The following is an 18,485-nucleotide window of genomic DNA, read 5'->3' as shown; positions in this document are numbered from 1 at the left end:
TCTATAGTGTTTATCCCAGGCTGAGAATGAAATAGGTCCGATGAGATCAGTGCTCTACTCCAGTTAACAATTTTAAAATAAAAAATAAAACAATTTCTTCAGTACAGAAGGTAATCCATTGTCATTTGTTTTTGCACAGTGCGCACAAATTGCATCGAAATGCCGATAACTATCTTGAATTGCAATCCTTCCTTAAAAATCATACATGTTGTGTAATCTGATGTTTAGTAACAGCCATTGGCTTCTACATGTACAATGGCCAAGCTTGTGTATAATATTCTTTCTACAAGCTACATAAATGCAGACTTTCAGCAGTGTGCTTAAATTCAGTTTTATATATTATACTAAGTTTGCAAGTTAGACTGAGTTGTCCCACACTAGCATGGACTCAAGTTGTGCTGTTAGCTCCATCAAGTAAAGTAGCCCAACACTCTGCTTGCCCATGATCAGCAAGTTTTGGTCAGCATCTATTAGTTATGGTATCCTTTCTATTGTGTGAAGTTCAAGTGTTCAGAGGTTGTTTTATTGTCCTCTGACACTCCATTTAATGGTGGTGTACATCTTAGTATGTATATTTCTCATGTCAACTGTTTTTTTTCCTCAGTCTTGGAACAGTTACTTCTTCATTGTGTTTCCTGATCATTATGTTGCTACTGATGTGCTGTTCGCTGGGTTGTGTATGTCAGGTCATTCATTCCCACTGATGTGTTGTCTTAGGCAATTTTTTTTTATTGGACAGTGGTGCATTTTTGGTAACAGGTTTTCCTAGTATCATTCACATGCTGTTCAGTGGAGTCACTCTCTCTTCTAAACTTTAGAGGACTGATAGAATAACGGGATTAGTCCAGAACTTAGATGTCTGTTTTCATTTAGTGACTGCAGTCCTCAATAATTTGCCAGACACTGCTGTTTTTATCAGGAATAGATCACCATTTGAGGGAAGAATCTGGACATTCTGTGAAATTTGGGGCAGTTAGATTTAAAAACATAGGAATTCACTTTCAGTTTTTGGTTTAGATATCTTCTCTCCTCTTCTCGGTGTTGAGTGTTTGTCTTGTTTTGGCTTGTCATGGGCTGCCAAGTTCAAGAATAGATTATTTTTTTTTTGGAAAATTTACGTGGCTCATACTCATGTCCCACAGAAGTTATTTTAGAGTTCCTGCCTCCTGTTTTTACCTCAGCTTAGCTAGTCTTATCAGTTTGTGGCTCATGACAAGTTGTGCTTTCCCCCCAGAATCACTTTGACCTAGGGTCAAAATTATTTAATGCCTGTGATAGCAACAGTGCCATGATGGTTTAAGCATTTATTACTATTACGGATGTTACTTTAATAGGTAAAGCCCAATGTCTGTATATTCCTCTGTACACAGTTTAGGAAGGACAACCACTTCTGGTTTCGTTCCCTGGGATCTATATGTGGTCTTCCCCTCTTTACAGCAAGGTATCCTTTGTTTAAAAAACAAAAAGAACAAGGAAACAAATGGACTATTTAATTTACAAATCAAACATCCTCTTCTAAGGTTACCTTTATTGTTCACCTCAGTTATCCACGGCATCAACAGCTACTTGGTTACTACCTTAAAAAGAGAGAAAAAGTATTTACAGTAAATTACACAATAAATGGCCATTAGTATTCAAAAGTGCGCATGCTGATTGGACATATCAATCAGCGTGCTCATTGTAAATTGTGTGTTCATCACAGGAACAAGTTTTGTCATCTACTGTCAACTAACCTTCTCCTCACTAATAAACATATAATTTAAAATGTACACAGTAGTAAACTGTCTGTTCCTTGGAGAAAAATAACACACACACAAAAAAAAAGACAAATTTCAATGCAAAGACTGCCCCTAAACCTAGCTTCATTACATACCTCTGAATCTCTTATGCACTGAAATGAAGATGATCTTTAATGGTTTAATGACTTCATTCCACAGTAACACACTAGCAATCCATAATTTTTATGAAGAACACATCAGATCTATATGACAAAGAGCTCCTCATTTTGATTTTAACAAAATCTACACAAACAAAGAACATTTATACTCCACAAATGATACCTCAGTAGATTTAAAAAAAAAAAAAAAAAAAAAAGAAAGAAAAACAGAGACAGGAATGCACTGTGCAACAGTAGAACATACATACTACATACAGTAAACTCTCAGTCAGCCAGTACTCAAGCAACCAGAACTCTCAAGCAACCAGAAAAAAAAAATCAAAGAAATACAGTACAGTACGAACAATTCAGTTTTTCATGTGTTCCCCCTTCTGTTTTCCCCCCGCAGAAACATACCTTACGTTTTTACACTTTTAGAGTTTTAAAAAGGAAGTTACAAATAAATTCTCTCTCTCCCCAATCTGAGAACAAGTCAAACCAAAAATGCAAAATCGCTAAAATGTCAACACTCGCTCCATACTCACTCAGCTTGCATGATTGTGCATTCTCTCTTAAGATCTCGCACACAGAATCTCTTCAGCTTTCATACATGCATTCACTCACTCTTTCTCTCCAATCTCTCACACAGCCTCTCTTCAGCTTTCATACATCTCTCTGATCTCTCATACACAGTTGCTTCAGTGTTCATACATGGATTCTCTCTCGCTCTCTATTCAATTAATTCAATTCCAATCCACTCAGCATGCCACTGAAAAACTTTCCGTATGACACACTTTCTAGAGGAACTATAAGTTTAAAACATTATTATTCCAGCGAGGCTTTTAATTACTGTATTTCAATATTAAAATCAAACAAATACAGTGTTTATGGTATGGTATAGTATAGGGTACGGTATTTGCCAGGTCAATTTTTAATAGTAACTCTCAAGCAACCAGAAACTACACTCATCCGGCATCTACCAATTCCTGGGTCTATATATTATATGTTCAAAGTTTCAAAACTTCGAACGTCATATAATCAAACTTATATGACCGAAGTTTTAAAACTTCGATCATACATAACAAAAAGAAAGGAAAGAAAGTTACCTGAATGCTGTAAGCCCCCCTGCACCCCCCCCACGTGAGGCAACGCCCCCCCACATCCCCCACTACTTAAATATACCAACTCCAAGACCTCAGTACAGTGAAGTATACGGAAATATTCCGTATGGCAATCTCACTTCACTAAAGTGTGGTCTCAGAGTTGGTATATTTAAGTAGCGGGGGATGTGGGTGATGCAGCCCCCTACATTGGAAAAAAAATCGCTGTTCTGAGCTTTCAAGATTGTAAGCTTTTGCTTACATGGGGTCGATTATTCATCGTTTGCTTTTTTAAGCATTCGATGATATAATATAGACCCACTGAATCAGCTCCTTTAACTTTCAAGATTTGTATTTAGTAAACTACTAGAAGATATCAGTTTGTCAGCATGTTTCTGGTGGATCCCTTGTAATATAATGGTACAGTGCTTGCCAAGTGGGAAGTTTTTTTTTTTTAATTTTGACATTTGACATGACGTCTTTCTCTTCTTCCCTAGCTAAGTGGTGCTCTCAGTACTCTGTCACTGGCTTTAATTTCAGACTAAATAAGCCATACCCCCTCCCTTTTTTCTAAGTAAACATTTTATTCTACGTTTTGCTTATCCCATATGCCACAGTTCAGATCTTTACTGTTTTAGGTTACAGTTGATGGATTACTTGTCCTTGTTGGGTGGCATATCCCTATTTGTACTATCGCTTTACTTCTCCCCCCCTCACTTTTCTCATGCTAATCTTTATGTTCTTTCTCTAGGTATTTTTTCCATCTAGGACATTCAGGAAGGATGGTTAGGCATCTCTGACCAGGTCCAAACCTTATCTGATGACTCATCTGCTACAAGTCCTGAGTAGTCTGACTATGTCAATCAAGTTGGTATGAATGAAGAGGACCTCTCATAGGTTCATAGGTTCATACTAGGCTATCTGCCCTAGGGCATTTCTAAGCCTAGCCAGAGTGTGTTTGGCTTTCGCCACACATTTTAAATTAATTTTGCTATGCCCTTTTTCGAGGTTAGTATACTGTGCCTCTGTCTAACAGTGACACAGAAGTGATACCCGGGGTAAACCTACGATCTCCCATCCACTCATCAAGATTCCTCTTGAAGAAAGTCAATGAGGGACTCTGCCTAACCTGGACTGGGATTTTATTCCAGAGTGAAGGGAGCCTCTGGGTTATGAATCTGTCCCTCCAGCATGTCCTATTTATTTCAGTGCTGAGGTTCACGTCTCTCGAGCGCGTGGCTCAATGGGATTTGGATTTTCTGAAGTGCAGCATGTCTATTAATTCCGGGTTGGACATGGCTTTATACGTCAGGCACAGATCGCCTCTGAGCAGGCGGTATGCCACTGAATAGAGCTGGAGTTTCTTTAACCGAGCAGCATATGGCATCTGTTTGAGCTTTTTGATCCTCTTGGTGAGGTACTTTTGGGGTCTTTCCAGTTGCTGCAGGTGTCTGGTAAGGTACATCCCAAAAGGGGCATTGTACTCAATTATGGGCCTGGTGAGAGATGAGTAAAGAGGCACGATGACCTCCCCTGATCTAGATGTGAATCCCTTCATGATTAGATGGGCTATATAAAATGTTTTTCTAACCACTTTGGCCACGTGGTTGTCAAATGAGAGATTGCTATCAACTTGGGTCCTCAGGTCCCTAATTACTTCTTCTGTACTTAATGGATTACCACCTATGTGGTAATTTGTGGGCACTTTGTTTTTGCCAAAGGGGATGACTATACACTTTTTGGTGTTTAGCTTGAGGCCATGGCTCTGGCACCAGTTGTCTGTTTCTATGAGGCCCTTTTAGAGGATGCTTGTGTCGGCTGGAGAGTCGATTATGACACCCAGTTTGCAGTCATCTGCGAACTTGGTCAGCCACAGTCCTTCCATGTTGGCCTGTACCTCCGAGAAATATATACCGAACAAGAGAGGTCCCAGGACTGAGCCTTGTGGGACGCCACTTGTAACTGGTTTGGAGTCTGACATGGCTCCAGCAATTCTAACCATGTGGGTTAGAATTGTCTCTCATCAATGCTTAGGGCAGACATCATTGGAGAAAGGGCCATCGCCTAAGAAAGCTAGACAGAAGACAAGAAGATAAACCAATGGCATTAAAGGATGACTTCCCGACTTCAGCCCCAATGAGTAAAGAGATTCAGTTAAACCAGACCAGGGTGACTGTGGTCTAGAGTCTTTAGTGAAGCTCTTAACCAGTCAGGGAGGTCTAGATAATTTGAAATGGTGCTGGTCATGGGTTTACCGACTGCGTCAGAACACATGGAAGAGGCCACGGAGAACAACATGGAAGATCCCTGTCTTGGAAGCTAATCCTATCTTAAGTTACCACTTATGTCTGAACCTACACCGACTATAACAATAGCAGGCAAGTTAACAGGACTTCTTATACTCCTCCAGTCTGGTTTCTGGCTTGCAAGGCTCTACAAATCATTGCCCATATTCTAGTGTCAATTAAAGAAATTATATGGAGAGGGGTTTGCTGATACTTTTGATTTAGTCGATGCAGATGGGATCTAGTGGATATAGAATGCTGAAGGTCCTGAGATAAAAGACCTGTTGTCTGCATTAGCACTTTGGGCATGTGTCAGGCAAGAAAAATTAAGCCAAAATCCTAGGTCAATTGGTTGGTGAGATTTTTAAATTTTATCCATAATCATCAAGAAAGACTCTTCATGGACTTTGCCACTATTGAGTTACTTTGTATTTTTATTTATTTACTTTATTTTGCTTTTATTTACCTGGTTTGTCTGATTGGGTTTAGTTAAAAACAACTTTTCACTGCAGACCCAGGGAGAAAAGCTCCAACATGTTACATTTTAAACAGACATAAAAAGTTACACATACCTTTGCTAATTACATTACATCCCTCTGAAATAAAGGAACACTTCTTAATAATAAGAGAAGCACATAATTTTAGTGAGGGTTAGCCTGGCTCTGGTACAACCAGAAAGTTCTGGAAGCCCAAAAATAGTAATTTAAAAGTGGAAGAACTGCATGCTGATGCTTGGCTGGAAGTCATGATCTGGAGGCCTAAGTTTCCACCATGGGACAGGAGAGTATAAGGTTAAATATTTCTGGTCTTCCAACACTGGTAAATGCTCATGGTCATCATGCAGGTTTCCACATTACTTGTTTGCACTGTATGGCAGGACACCCAGCTGCCTGATGTTGGTTCAAGGATGTGTTCAAAGGTGGCAAGCCCATCAATATCTGTAAGGTTAAATGGAAGAATACACTCACAAACTTACGTGAAAGAGGACAGTCTTCCTTTTGTGGCTTCAGAGAATCCAGTTTCTTTTGCATTTTCCAGTAACAGTTTCAGGAGCCACTTGCTTATCAATCCTGACATCCTGACTCATATGTTAAAAGGTTATTCTGACCAGCAAGCAGCATTTAAATTACTTCAAGATTTCACCTGTGGGCTTCCTGTCATATCCACTGCTGTTTCTGGGCCTTCAGTCTGTAAGAACTGGCTGTTCAAAAGTGCCTTTAAGACTTCCTCACCTTTTAGAATAAAGATATTTGTAAAGGGTGAGTTGTGGGCCAAACTACATCCCCTACATCTGAGTTATTTACAGTATCTCCATTTACCTTAGTTCCCAAAAAGAAAGGTGAATTCTGGTTGATTCACAACCTTTCTTTTCCTTAAGGGGCATTACTGAAATTATTGTATAAACACTGAGTTCAGTACTTGTCTTTGGGAAATGCAATAAGAATCATTTGTCACTTCAAGGATCCCTGGCTGGCTGTGTCAGATGCGGACTTGGCTTTTCAATTACTTCTGGTAAGCCTTTTGGATATACATGTTGAAGGCAGTTATTACACTGAATGGCTATGCCCATAGGCTGTGCTGTGGCTCACACCACTTTTGAAGCAAACCATTCATTATCTTCACGATTGTTTGTTTGTAGGTGATTGGCAACACATGGATATAATATGTTTTTCACATTCACTGAGCAAAGTCAGCAGTTGGGGTCCCTTTGGTTTGTGATAAAATGGAAGGCCCCGTCAAGTCCCTAATATTTCTGGATTTGGAGGCAAACACGTTTTCCATCTGTACTAGATTACCACAAGCCTAGCTCGGTTGTCTGAGATCATATATCAGCTCCTTCCTGTCAGACAGGAAAGTTTAGTTTAGCAAAATAATTGAACTACTTGGCTAACTAAATTCTGCCCAGAGGAAAGTGGCCCAAGGCAGAACTTTTTTCCAGATTACTCTCAAATTTACTCCAGGAAGGTCACCAGAAGCATCACAGAGTGAGGATTTTTTAAAATGATTTTAATGGCCATTTTGTTTTGGTGGGATGACTGACTCCATGATCACTGACTCCATGCAGTTGTTCACAGATGCTTCTACGGCTCTTGGCATGGTTGCCTACTATAATAGGAGGTAGTTCTCAGCGTGTTGGCTTTTTTCATGGACTTCTGAGAGGAGAAAAATATTACCTTCCTTGAACTCATGTCCATCAGTTGCATAGAAAGATGACACATGCAACAAGAGATTGAACTCAGTGAAGCAAACCATGCTAGAACACACTCACTGACCACAGTTAATGAAGCTACAAGGCCACAGATTCACTGATCACAGTTAATGAAGCTACAAGGGCACTTACTCATTGACCACAGTTAATGAAGCTACAAGGCTACAGATTCACTGACCACAGTTAATTAAGCTACAAGGCCACAAATTCACTGACCACAGTAAATGAAGCTACAAGGCCACAAATTCATCTATGTTTGTCAGAATGAAGCATAATTTTATTAACTGACATAAAATTATGTTGTTCACATGTGGAAAATGAAGCATGGCCACTAAGTGTCTTTGTCCCCCCTCCTGCATTCCTGATATAAAGATGTTTGCCTCCCCCGCCCCACCCCATAACCCACAGTGTTATATACAACAATCCTGAGACTGCAAATACTTGTAATTGCCTCTTTCCCAAGGCTTTGCATTCTTGGAGCTGTTAAACAAGTATGGAGTATGGAGGAGTGCAGCATGTGGAGGGTGGGCCCCCCCAATAAAACTATTGCCTTTTTATAGCATGTTGATGAATTTTGCACATTACAGTTACACACCAAAATTCTGGAGTTTCAGTATTTATTTATTTATTTATTTTATTTATTTGCAGTTGGTTTACCAGGATAGTCCATTGGGCCAAAGTGAACCCGTTTTCAATGGAGTCCTGGGGAGAAAAGCTCCATAAACAATCAAGGTTACAAAATTTTGTAGATAATAAGTTTACATGTGTTATAATATAGCGCAGACCAATTAATATGACAATATGACATAGATTGAAAATATACAATTGGATTAGACAAGAACAGACATTGCACACAGTATAGGTTTTAGATAAATGAACAGGTAGTGCAGAATTTTAAGGAATGATTACAAGATATATACAGGAACATTAATATATAGAAAGTTTAAGTAAGAGGTGTAGACGAGAATAATATCTAGTTTGCAAGTAAATAACATTTTATGAGTTGAAGAGAAGTTAGAAGGAGCAATGTTGATAAAAAGGGGAGAAAAAGAAATTTTGCAGTGTGAGTTATGTGGGGTGGCAGCTGGAGCATTCCCACTGGGATATTAGGTATGAGTGAAGAGTTTTTTTGAAGATAGAGTAAGTAGGGGTAGCACGAATGTGTGGTAGTAGGGAGTTCCAGAGTTGTGCTAGACTAAAGGATAGAAGGTGTTTGCCTGGGGGGCGAGCTGGTTTGTTTATTTCTAGAAGATTTTGGTTATTGGATTGTAGTACTCTGTCAGGTAGATGCATTTTAAAGGCAGAGGAGAGGGAGGGACAAAGAGAGGGGTTGAGAATGAGCTGTCACTTTCATTGAAATATTACTATGAATGATAATGGCCTATGAAATATACTTTGATGAAATGATTTTCAACCAGTTTAAAAAGTTAACACCCAAATGGACCAGTTAGTAAAAAGTGAAACAGACATACAGACTGCTGGAGCAGTAGTAGTTTGAAGAAAGAAGTAGGTAGTTATCTGATGCAAGTGGTCTGGATTTAAATCTGTATAGAAAACCTTCTACCTCATTATAAGTAGCTGGTATTTGGACACTGGATGCAGCAGCATAGGTAAGGTGGGGCAAAGCGGGCAAAGGCCATGGGTGCAAAGTATATATATATATATATATATATATATATATATATATATATATATATATATAGATAGAGAGATCTACTTCAGTAGATCGAACTTTTAGAAATTTGAACCACAAATGGCCGAGACCATATGTTTGAACTTGTAAAAGTTCAAACACTGAAGAAAAAAGCAAAAAAAACAACAAAAAACAAAATTAAACATCTGTTGAAGGGGGACACACACCGTACTTAAATATACCAACTCCGAGATCGCACTACATTGTGGAAAAGGGAAATCTTCCCATTCCACACAGTAGGAAGATCTCCATTCAGTTCGATCGAACTTTTAAAAGTTCGAACATATGGTATTGGCCACATGAGGTTTGAACTTGCAAAAGTTCGCTCTACCGAAGGGTACCCATATATATATATATATATATATATATATATATATATATATATATATATATATATACATATACATGTATATATATATATATATATATATATATATATATATACATATACATACATATATATATATATATATATATATATATACCCTAGGAATGGATTCACTGATCTGGTTGTTCGCTGAAGTGAGGTTTCAAAATTTTCAATTCTTTCATCTCGACAATTTGGTCTTCGATATTGTGGGCTTTCAATGCTTTGAAGTAGACCCATATATATATATATATATATATATATAGATATATATATATATGTATATATATCTATATATATAAATATATATATATATATATATATATATATATATATATATATATATATGGTCCCACAATCTCGACTTTCACAATCCTGAAGCCATAATGTCGAGATTGAGTAATCTCAAAATTGTAAAACAAAAAAAAAAAAAGATGACAACATTAAAAAACATGTTTTTGCAGGAGGGCAAGCCCCCCTGAACCCCCACACCCCCTGCAAATTAAATATACTAACTCTGAGATTGCACTGTATAGCAATCTACATTACCATTCTTCTTCACTGTACAGCGATCTTAGAATTAGTATATTTAGTTTGCAGGAGGTGTTGTGGGTGCAGGAAGGTTTGCCTCCCTGCAAAAACATGTTTTTAAATGTTGTCATCTTTTTTTTTTTTTGTTTACAACTTCGAGATTCCACAATCTCGTCATTATGGCTTTGAGATTGTGGGATCTCAAGATTTAGAAGTGGACCCATACAGACACAAGCACACATATATGTATATATATATGTATGTATATATATATATATATATATATATATATATATGTATGTATATATATATATATATATATATATATATATATATATATATATATACACACACACACATATATATATATATATATATACACAAATATATATATACATATATATCTACACACATATACATATATATATATATATATATATATATATATATATATATAAACACACACACATATACGCATGCACACACACACACACACACACACATATATATATATATATATATATATATATACATATATATATATATTTATATATATATGTGTATATACACACACACACACACACACACACACACATACATATATATCTATACACACGCACACACACAGATACACACACACCATACCTCTCAACACAATAAACCTGGACCAAAAATAGGGACAAAGTATTGCTCCTACAAACTTTGAAAGTTGCTAGAATGACGGATATTTTCTGAAGAGTATGAAGCCTGAAACACAAAATGACTGTCATTATTTAGTACTATCTAGTGACATCAATCCTCTATGATTTGCTCAGAAACCACAAATTGAATGAGAACAGACTAAAAATATGAGGCAAAAATCTGGACATTCTACGAAATCTGGTGGACAGCTGAGCAGTATGATACATACGCTGACATATATATGTTTCTACTTTCAAATCTTGAAATACTGAAATACCGAATTTCAGTATCTCGAGATGACAATCACGAAAAGTTACTACAACGAAACACTAGAAAACAGAATGTCACTATACTGAAAGTTCATAATACCGAATTTTCAGTATGACATATTCTGTTTTCGTTATTTTGAAATTCAACATTGTAAGCTTTACGTATAATAATACACAGTCAAATGAGTTTTCAGTATTTTGAAATTTAGGTATTGTGGTTTCAGTAAAATGAATTTCAGTATTTTGAGTTTTCAGTCATGTGAAGTAGATCCATACACACACACACACACACACATATATATATACATATATATATATATATATATATATATATATATATATATATATATATATACACATGGGTCTACTTCATATGACCGACATTTATTTGACCGAGACCATATAACCTAAAGTTCATAATACTGAAAACTCACTTGACTGAAACTCATAACACTGACACCTTACAATGTTACATTTCAACATAGTAGTGGCAGTGTGTAGATACTGTAAGGTAAGTAAAAGGTATATGCCCTTTTCCTCACTGTAGTGTGATCCTGGATTTAGTATACACAGATGGAGGGGTATGGGGGGGCACAGCCTCCCACATTGGGGTTGTTTGGGGTGTAGCCCCCCACCTAGTTAGGTTTTATATCGTCTGGTTTCTGATAAGAGGGTATATAATTAGTTTTTAAGTTCTGGAAAGTGTTAGTAATTGGTGTTGTAAGTGTGCATGTCTATAGTTTGCAATTTAGTGTGTTGAAATCTAGCATTGTAACATGTTGATGTATTTGTGAAGACAGGTGAAGGCTGCCAGAATAGCCAAACAGAATTTTGTAGATAATTCTGTCATTTGTAAATGTTAATATAAGCCACAGGCTTGTTCTCTTAAATGGAAGAAAATAGTGTTAAATATGGAACTGCAAAAATGTAACAACAGTGCACTCTGCTGTACGAAAGCTGATAAGTCAAGCATTGTGTAATTGTTTGATCACAAAACCCAGAGCCGAGATGTCTGGATGAAGGATTTCTTGCTTTTGTTTTGAGACTAGAGTTAATTGCTAGAATTTGCATGTATAATGTCTTTTATTGATGTAGCTTCCTGACCAGGTGTAAGATCAAAAGGGCTGTTACACTCTGAGCTTCTGTTAGTCCGGGAAACAGAAAATAATGATGTAATCTGAAATGAGTCAGTGATACTGTGTTATCAATTTAAGGACAAAAATGACTCGGTGCATTTTGCATTTGTCTTGAGAACATCCAACATCGCCAGCACTCTGCCTATGCTCTATATGTAAATTTATTTTAGAACTGTTTTCTCTTAGATATAACTAGGAAATAGGAAGATTAGATTAGTTTTCTGCATTGATGCCAGAACTTTTCTACTGTATTATTTTAAGCATTTCCATGTGATCTCTGAACATTTGACTAGCACTGTGCAGTAAGAAGTATTGTCTTGTGTTTTTATTATTTATTATTAAATATTTTTAAACCTTTCAACTGTGCCTGTTTTGTGTAGAGATAATTTAAGATCTAGAATACATTGCATGTATATAGTGATACTGTCCAAGTCACTCCAATAAGCTTTGCTGTTCAGTCACACTTACCATTTGGACAATAATATTGCACAGTAATAATTGGACACCCTTTGTTAAGAGCCTTTTTAGTAGCTTATAAATATTAGTGGGTGGTGGCAGTGATTTCTACTGTATAGTCTGGGTAAAAGGGGCACAAGCTGGAGAACCTGTAACAGCTTTCCCCAGGAGTGTCTGTGTGGTTATATATAACTCATCTCAAAGTGTGTGTGTCAGCTACTTGGGCAGGGACACAAGCACTGGTTGGACAGAGAAGGTGCTGGGGGCTTTAGCTTGACCACTAGGCTGAGATCTGGACCCTATAGCTGTGCCAGTGGGGAGTCTTACTGGGGATCTGGAGAGAAAGGGAGAAACCTGCCCCAGGCTGACTGTGATCTCTGTGTGCTCTTAAGGGAAATTGTACCTTACTGTGTGTGTATTTGTTATCCTGCCCTATGTGGATGCCCTTCACTGGTAGTAGTGGTGAGGATTGAGGCTCCTTGATTGCAGGGCCAGTGCATGGGTGTCACATATTAATTGTTTGGCAGTGGTGGGATATCCACATCATATATTAACTGGTTGGAAAATACTAAATTGCTTGTAGTGGTGTGGGTAGTGTGAATTTCTATAGCTTGTGTACAGTGATCTCTACAGGTGTTTTATACTCTAAATCAGCCATGCACTGAATACTCAGAGTTCAGATCACAATTGTTTTGTTTCTTTTGTTAACTTAGTCAGGGAGAGCAGGCAAGCATGTCAGCAGAGGAGTATGGAAAGCTGACAAGGAGCCAGCTGGCTGAGATGTGCCAGGCTAAAGGACTGGTGCAGGGAAACCTGACTAAGGCAGACATGATTGCAGCTTTGGTCACAGCTGCATCAAAAAACAGCAATCAGGAGGATGATCAGACTGGCCGTGGAGATGTACAACACTCAGAGAATGGACAGCTTAACCTTTCTGCAGAGGACTTAAAAATCCATCTGGAGCTAAACAGACTTGAGTTGGAGGCTGGGCATTTGGAAACAGAAGCAGCAGAGAGACTGAGACATCTACAGGCTGAGGAGAATGAAAAACTGCTATGCCTGGAAGCTGAGGAGAAGGAAAGGCAGAGGCAGCACGAAAAGGAGATGCTGACTCTTTGGCAGAGTCATAGAGGTAATGGGGATGGGAGTAATTGGACCCCAGAAGCACAAAAGGTCAGCAAATTTCTTCTGCAGTTTAAAGAGGGGATAGTTTTGATAGTTTCATTCATATGTTTGACAGGGTAAGTAAACTGTATGATGTTGACCAAAGGCTCACGGTACAGTTCCTGACCCCCTTACTCCATGGTAAAGCTGTGACTGTGTTGTCTAAACCTGCTGATTGTAAATATTTTGATTATACTACTGTTAAGAAGGGTCTACTTCATAAGATCGACAGACCATTTGATCAACATTCATTTGGTCGACAGCTCATTTGGTCGACAACCAGTATTCAAGGCACTTAACAGGGATTTGCCCCCCTCCCCAATGTTGTGCAACCCTGGAGTTGATATATAGAGTTAGGGGGTGTGTGGGGCATTGCCTCCCACATTGGGGGGTGTGGGGGTCGAAGCCCCCACCTATTTTCATTTAAAATGTGTAGTTTTTCTTGTATTTTCATGCTTTTAAACGAAAATAGGTCATAGGTTCATAGGTAGGTACTAGGCTATCGGCCCAAGGGCCTACATAAGCCTAGCCAGCAAGGTTCCATAGCTTACGCCACCCAAGAAAGTTATTTTCCTATGCCACTGTACAGCAGAGACACAGAATGTACAACACTCAGAGAATGGACAGCGTAACCTTTCTGCAGAGGACTTAAAAATCCATCTGGAGCTAAACAGACTTGAGTTGGAGGCTGGGCATTTGGAAACAGAAGCAGCAGAGAGACTGAGACATCTACAGGCTGAGGAGAATGAAAAACTGCTATGCCTGGAAGCTGAGGAGAAGGAAAGGCAGAGGCAGCACGAAAAGGAGATGCTGACTCTTTGGCAGAGTCATAGAGGTAATGGGGATGGGAGTAATTGGACCCCAGAAGCACAAAAGGTCAGCAAATTTCTTCTGCAGTTTAAAGAGGGGATAGTTTTGATAGTTTCATTCATATGTTTGACAGGGTAAGTAAACTGTATGATGTTGACCAAAGGCTCACGGTACAGTTCCTGACCCCCTTACTCCATGGTAAAGCTGTGACTGTGTTGTCTAAACCTGCTGATTGTAAATATTTTGATTATACTACTGTTAAGAAGGGTCTACTTCATAAGATCGACAGACCATTTGATCAACATTCATTTGGTCGACAGCTCATTTGGTCGACAACCAGTATTCAAGGCACTTAACAGGGATTTGCCCCCCTCCCCAATGTTGTGCGACCCTGGAGTTGATATATAGAGTTAGGGGGTGTGTGGGGCATTGCCTCCCACATTGGGGGGTGTGGGGGTCGAAGCCCCCACCTATTTTCATTTAAAATGTGTAGTTTTTCTTGTATTTTCATGCTTTTAAATGAAAATAGGTCATAGGTAGGTACTAGGCTATCGGCCCAAGGGCCTACATAAGCCTAGCCAGCAAGGTTCCATAGCTTACGCCACCCAAGAAAGTTATTTTCCTATGCCACTGTACAGCAGAGACACAGAAGTGATCCCTGGCGTGTATTTCCTATTTCCCATCCACTCATCAAGATTTTTCTTGAAGAGTGCTAATGAAGAACTTTGCTTGACATAGATGGGTAGCTTGTTCCAGAGTATAGGAAGTCTCTGGGACAGGAATCTATCCCACCAGCATGTCCTGTTTATTGTGGTGACAAGGTTTAGGTCGCTAGAGTGTGTAGCTCGGAAGGATTGAGATTTCTTTAGGTGTAGCATGTCCAACAGCTCTGGGTTTGTCATAGCTTTATATGTTAGACAGAGATCACCTCGGAGTAGGCGATAGGCTATGGAGTAAAGCTGGAGTTTTTTGAGGTGCTCAGTGTAGGGCATTTGTTTGAGGCCAGTAATCCTTTTTGTGAGGTACTTCTGTGGCACCCAATGTGAGGGGCTGTGCCCCCCACACACCCCTAACTATATATATCAACTCCAGGGTCACACAACATTGGGGAGGGGGGGCAAATCCCTGTTAAGTGCTTTGAATACTGGTTGTTGACCAAATGAGCTGTCGACCAAATAAATGTCGATCAAATGGTCTGTCAATCTTCTGAAGTAGACCCGTTAAGAACTGTTTGTTAGAATTTTTTAAGCTAACACTTGAAACTTATCGGAAAATGTTTTGTGAGCATAGACGCAAGGCAGATGGAAGTGTGTGTGAATATGTTGCTGAACTGAGCACTTATTTTCATAGGTGGGTGAGTGGATGTCAGGTTACCACTTCTGAAGGACTAGCAGACCTTTTGGTGAGGGAACAAGCCCTTTGCACTATGCCCGAAGACATGAGGATTTGGTTAGCTGATAGACAATGTGCTACTTCAAAGGAGATGGGGAAGAAGGGAAACCTATACCAAGCAAGCAGGGCAGCCCTGCACAGGAAAGGGACCCCCAGTACTGCTCATGGGTCTAAAGGAACCCATGTTGGGCATCACAGACTGCCCCAACAGAATCTGCCAGTAGCAGGGGAAGCCACTACTCCAGGTACAAGTCCAGAACCTAGGGTTAAATGTTTTGAATGTAACCAGTGGGGACATGTGGCACACAGATGTCCACGGAGAGGCAAGGTGGGGGAAAAAAGGTGAGAGGGCCAATAAGTGGGAAAAACAAAATGCCAATAGTCGGTTGTCTTGAGACAACAGGGGTACCGAACTACCATCCTGCAGATGTCCTGATAGTACTGCCTCAGCAAAATCCTTCCCTATGTGTTAATGCAGTTACATGCAGTCAGGCTTCAAGACAAGCATGTGGGTCGGGCAGCCTGGGGGAGACCCAGAAAGACCGCATACTTGCTGCAAACACTGGTGAGCTGGTTACTTCAGGGAGGGAGCTACCCTGCAGCAGTGAGACTGAAGGTGAGCCACAGCTGCTTGTGGGTACTGATATTCCCTTGGACAGAGTGACTGCAAAGGTAGAGGTGAGTAGTAGTACCCAGGCTGACAGTGAGGCACCACTGTCAGAGGATGCCAGACTTCCCAAGGAAGGGGAGCTGGGTAGGGTTACAAGGACAGAGTTGAGACAGGCTCAGCTCTCAGACCCTACATTGCAAGGCGTGAGAGAGGTAGCTAGTGAGGGACCCGATTCTCAAGAGAAGAGAGAATCTGTATACTGGGACAAAGGGTTACTGTATAGACAATGGACCCCTGAGGGAAGGCTAGAAGGCGAGAGAATACAGCAGTTGGTAATGCCTAGAGCCTACCATCTGGTGCTTCTAGCCATAGCCCATGATATATTCCCTTTGCAGGTCATATGGCCATAAAATGTACAAAGAGATGTATTATGCAGAACTTCTATTGGCCGGGAATTTCCAGAGATGTAACAGGGTACTGCAGGAACTGTGAACAGTGCCAAATAGTAGGCAATGTAGGAGACAAGGTGAGAGCTCCTTTGATGCCTTTGCCTGTGATTGAAGAGCCATTTCAGAGGGTAGCTATGGATATTGTGGTGCCTCTGAGTACCCCAAGTTCCACAGGGAAAAATTATATCCTAGTGGTAGTAGTTTATGCTACAGGATACCCTGAGGCAGTGGCTTTGTCGTTCATTGAGGCAGAAAAAGTGGCAAATGCTTTGTTAGCGATTTTCAGGAGGGTAGGTTTCCCAAAAGAAGTACTGACTGACAGAGGTGCCAATTTCATGTCAGACCTGCTGGCTTGTCTGTGGAAGTACTGTGGGGTGAAGCACCTGAAGACCACCCCCTACCATCCCCAGACTAATGGTCTTGTTGAGAGGTTAAACACTACACTCAAGTCCATGCTACAGGCATTTTCAGACCAGTTTAAGAGGGAGTGGGACAAATACTTTCCCCATCTGTTGCTTGCTTACAGAGAGGTTCCCCAGGAATCCACAGGTTTTTCATCCTTTGAGTTGTTGTATGGGCATAGGGTGAGGGGACTTGTAGATTTCATTATGATGAGTGGGAAGGTGAGTGTGAATTTCACAAGGAGTCTGTTGTGGCATATGTCCAAAACCTCAGGACAAGGTTCAGGGAACTCATGGGCTTGGCCAAGGAGAACCTGGCAGAAGCCCAACATCAGAAAATGTCTGGTATGACAGGAATGCTCGAGCTAGACAGTATGCTGTAGGGCAGCAGGCAATGCTTCTCATTCCTGTCAAATACAACAAGCTGCAAGCAGCTTGGGAGGGATCCTACAAGGTGGTAAAAAAAGGTAAGTGACGTTAGTTACATGGTAAAACTGCTAAGCAGGAGGGAGAGGCACCAATTGCACCATGTTAACATGATGAAACCTTACCATAATAGGGAGGCCCTTGTGCTGAGCATTTGCAGTGGATTGTAGGAGGAGTCTGAGGGAGATCTGGGGACTGATCTCCACAGTGAGGCTCAGACGGACACCTCAGTGGAAGGGGTAGCAATGTCCAAGCAGCTATCTCCTAACCAGGTTCGAGAAATCTGAGCAGTGTTGCAGGAATTTGGGGACATGTTCACTGGGAAACCAGGGTGCACCCACTTGGGGCAACACCAGGTGGATACAGGACCCCAAAGGCCTATTAGGCAGGCCCCTTATAGAGTGCCTGAGAGAGTCAAACAGACTGTGCGGGAAGAGGTACAGGAGATGTTGGAACTAGAAGTGATTCAAGAGTCCAACAGTCCCTGGGCCTCACCAATGGTGCTGATGCCAAAGAAGGATGGCAGCACCAGGTTCTGTGTGGACTACAGAAATTAGTCACAGAGTCAGATGCTTACCCCATGTCTAGGACAGATGAGGTCCTAGAGCAGCTAGGTGGGGCTAAGTAACT

General features: G+C 40.1%; 1 protein-coding gene across 1 annotated transcript in view; it reads right to left on the bottom strand.

The window, feature by feature from the left end:
* RORC (RAR related orphan receptor C) overlaps positions 1-18,485 on the bottom strand; it is a 2,019,495-nt gene that overhangs the window by 1,720,988 nt on the left and 280,022 nt on the right. Inside the window, 1 exon segment of the mRNA XM_044079934.1 lies at positions 1,526-1,577. Coding sequence (XP_043935869.1) covers positions 1,526-1,556 — 31 coding nt within the window. The 5' untranslated portion in view covers positions 1,557-1,577.

The sequence above is a fragment of the Protopterus annectens genome, chromosome 8.part0 (genome assembly GCF_019279795.1).
Source record: "Protopterus annectens isolate FY-2018-M chromosome 8.part0, PAN1.0, whole genome shotgun sequence".
Classification (NCBI taxonomy): domain Eukaryota; kingdom Metazoa; phylum Chordata; order Ceratodontiformes; family Protopteridae; genus Protopterus; species Protopterus annectens.
This window is presented reverse-complemented; position numbering and strand designations above follow the sequence as displayed.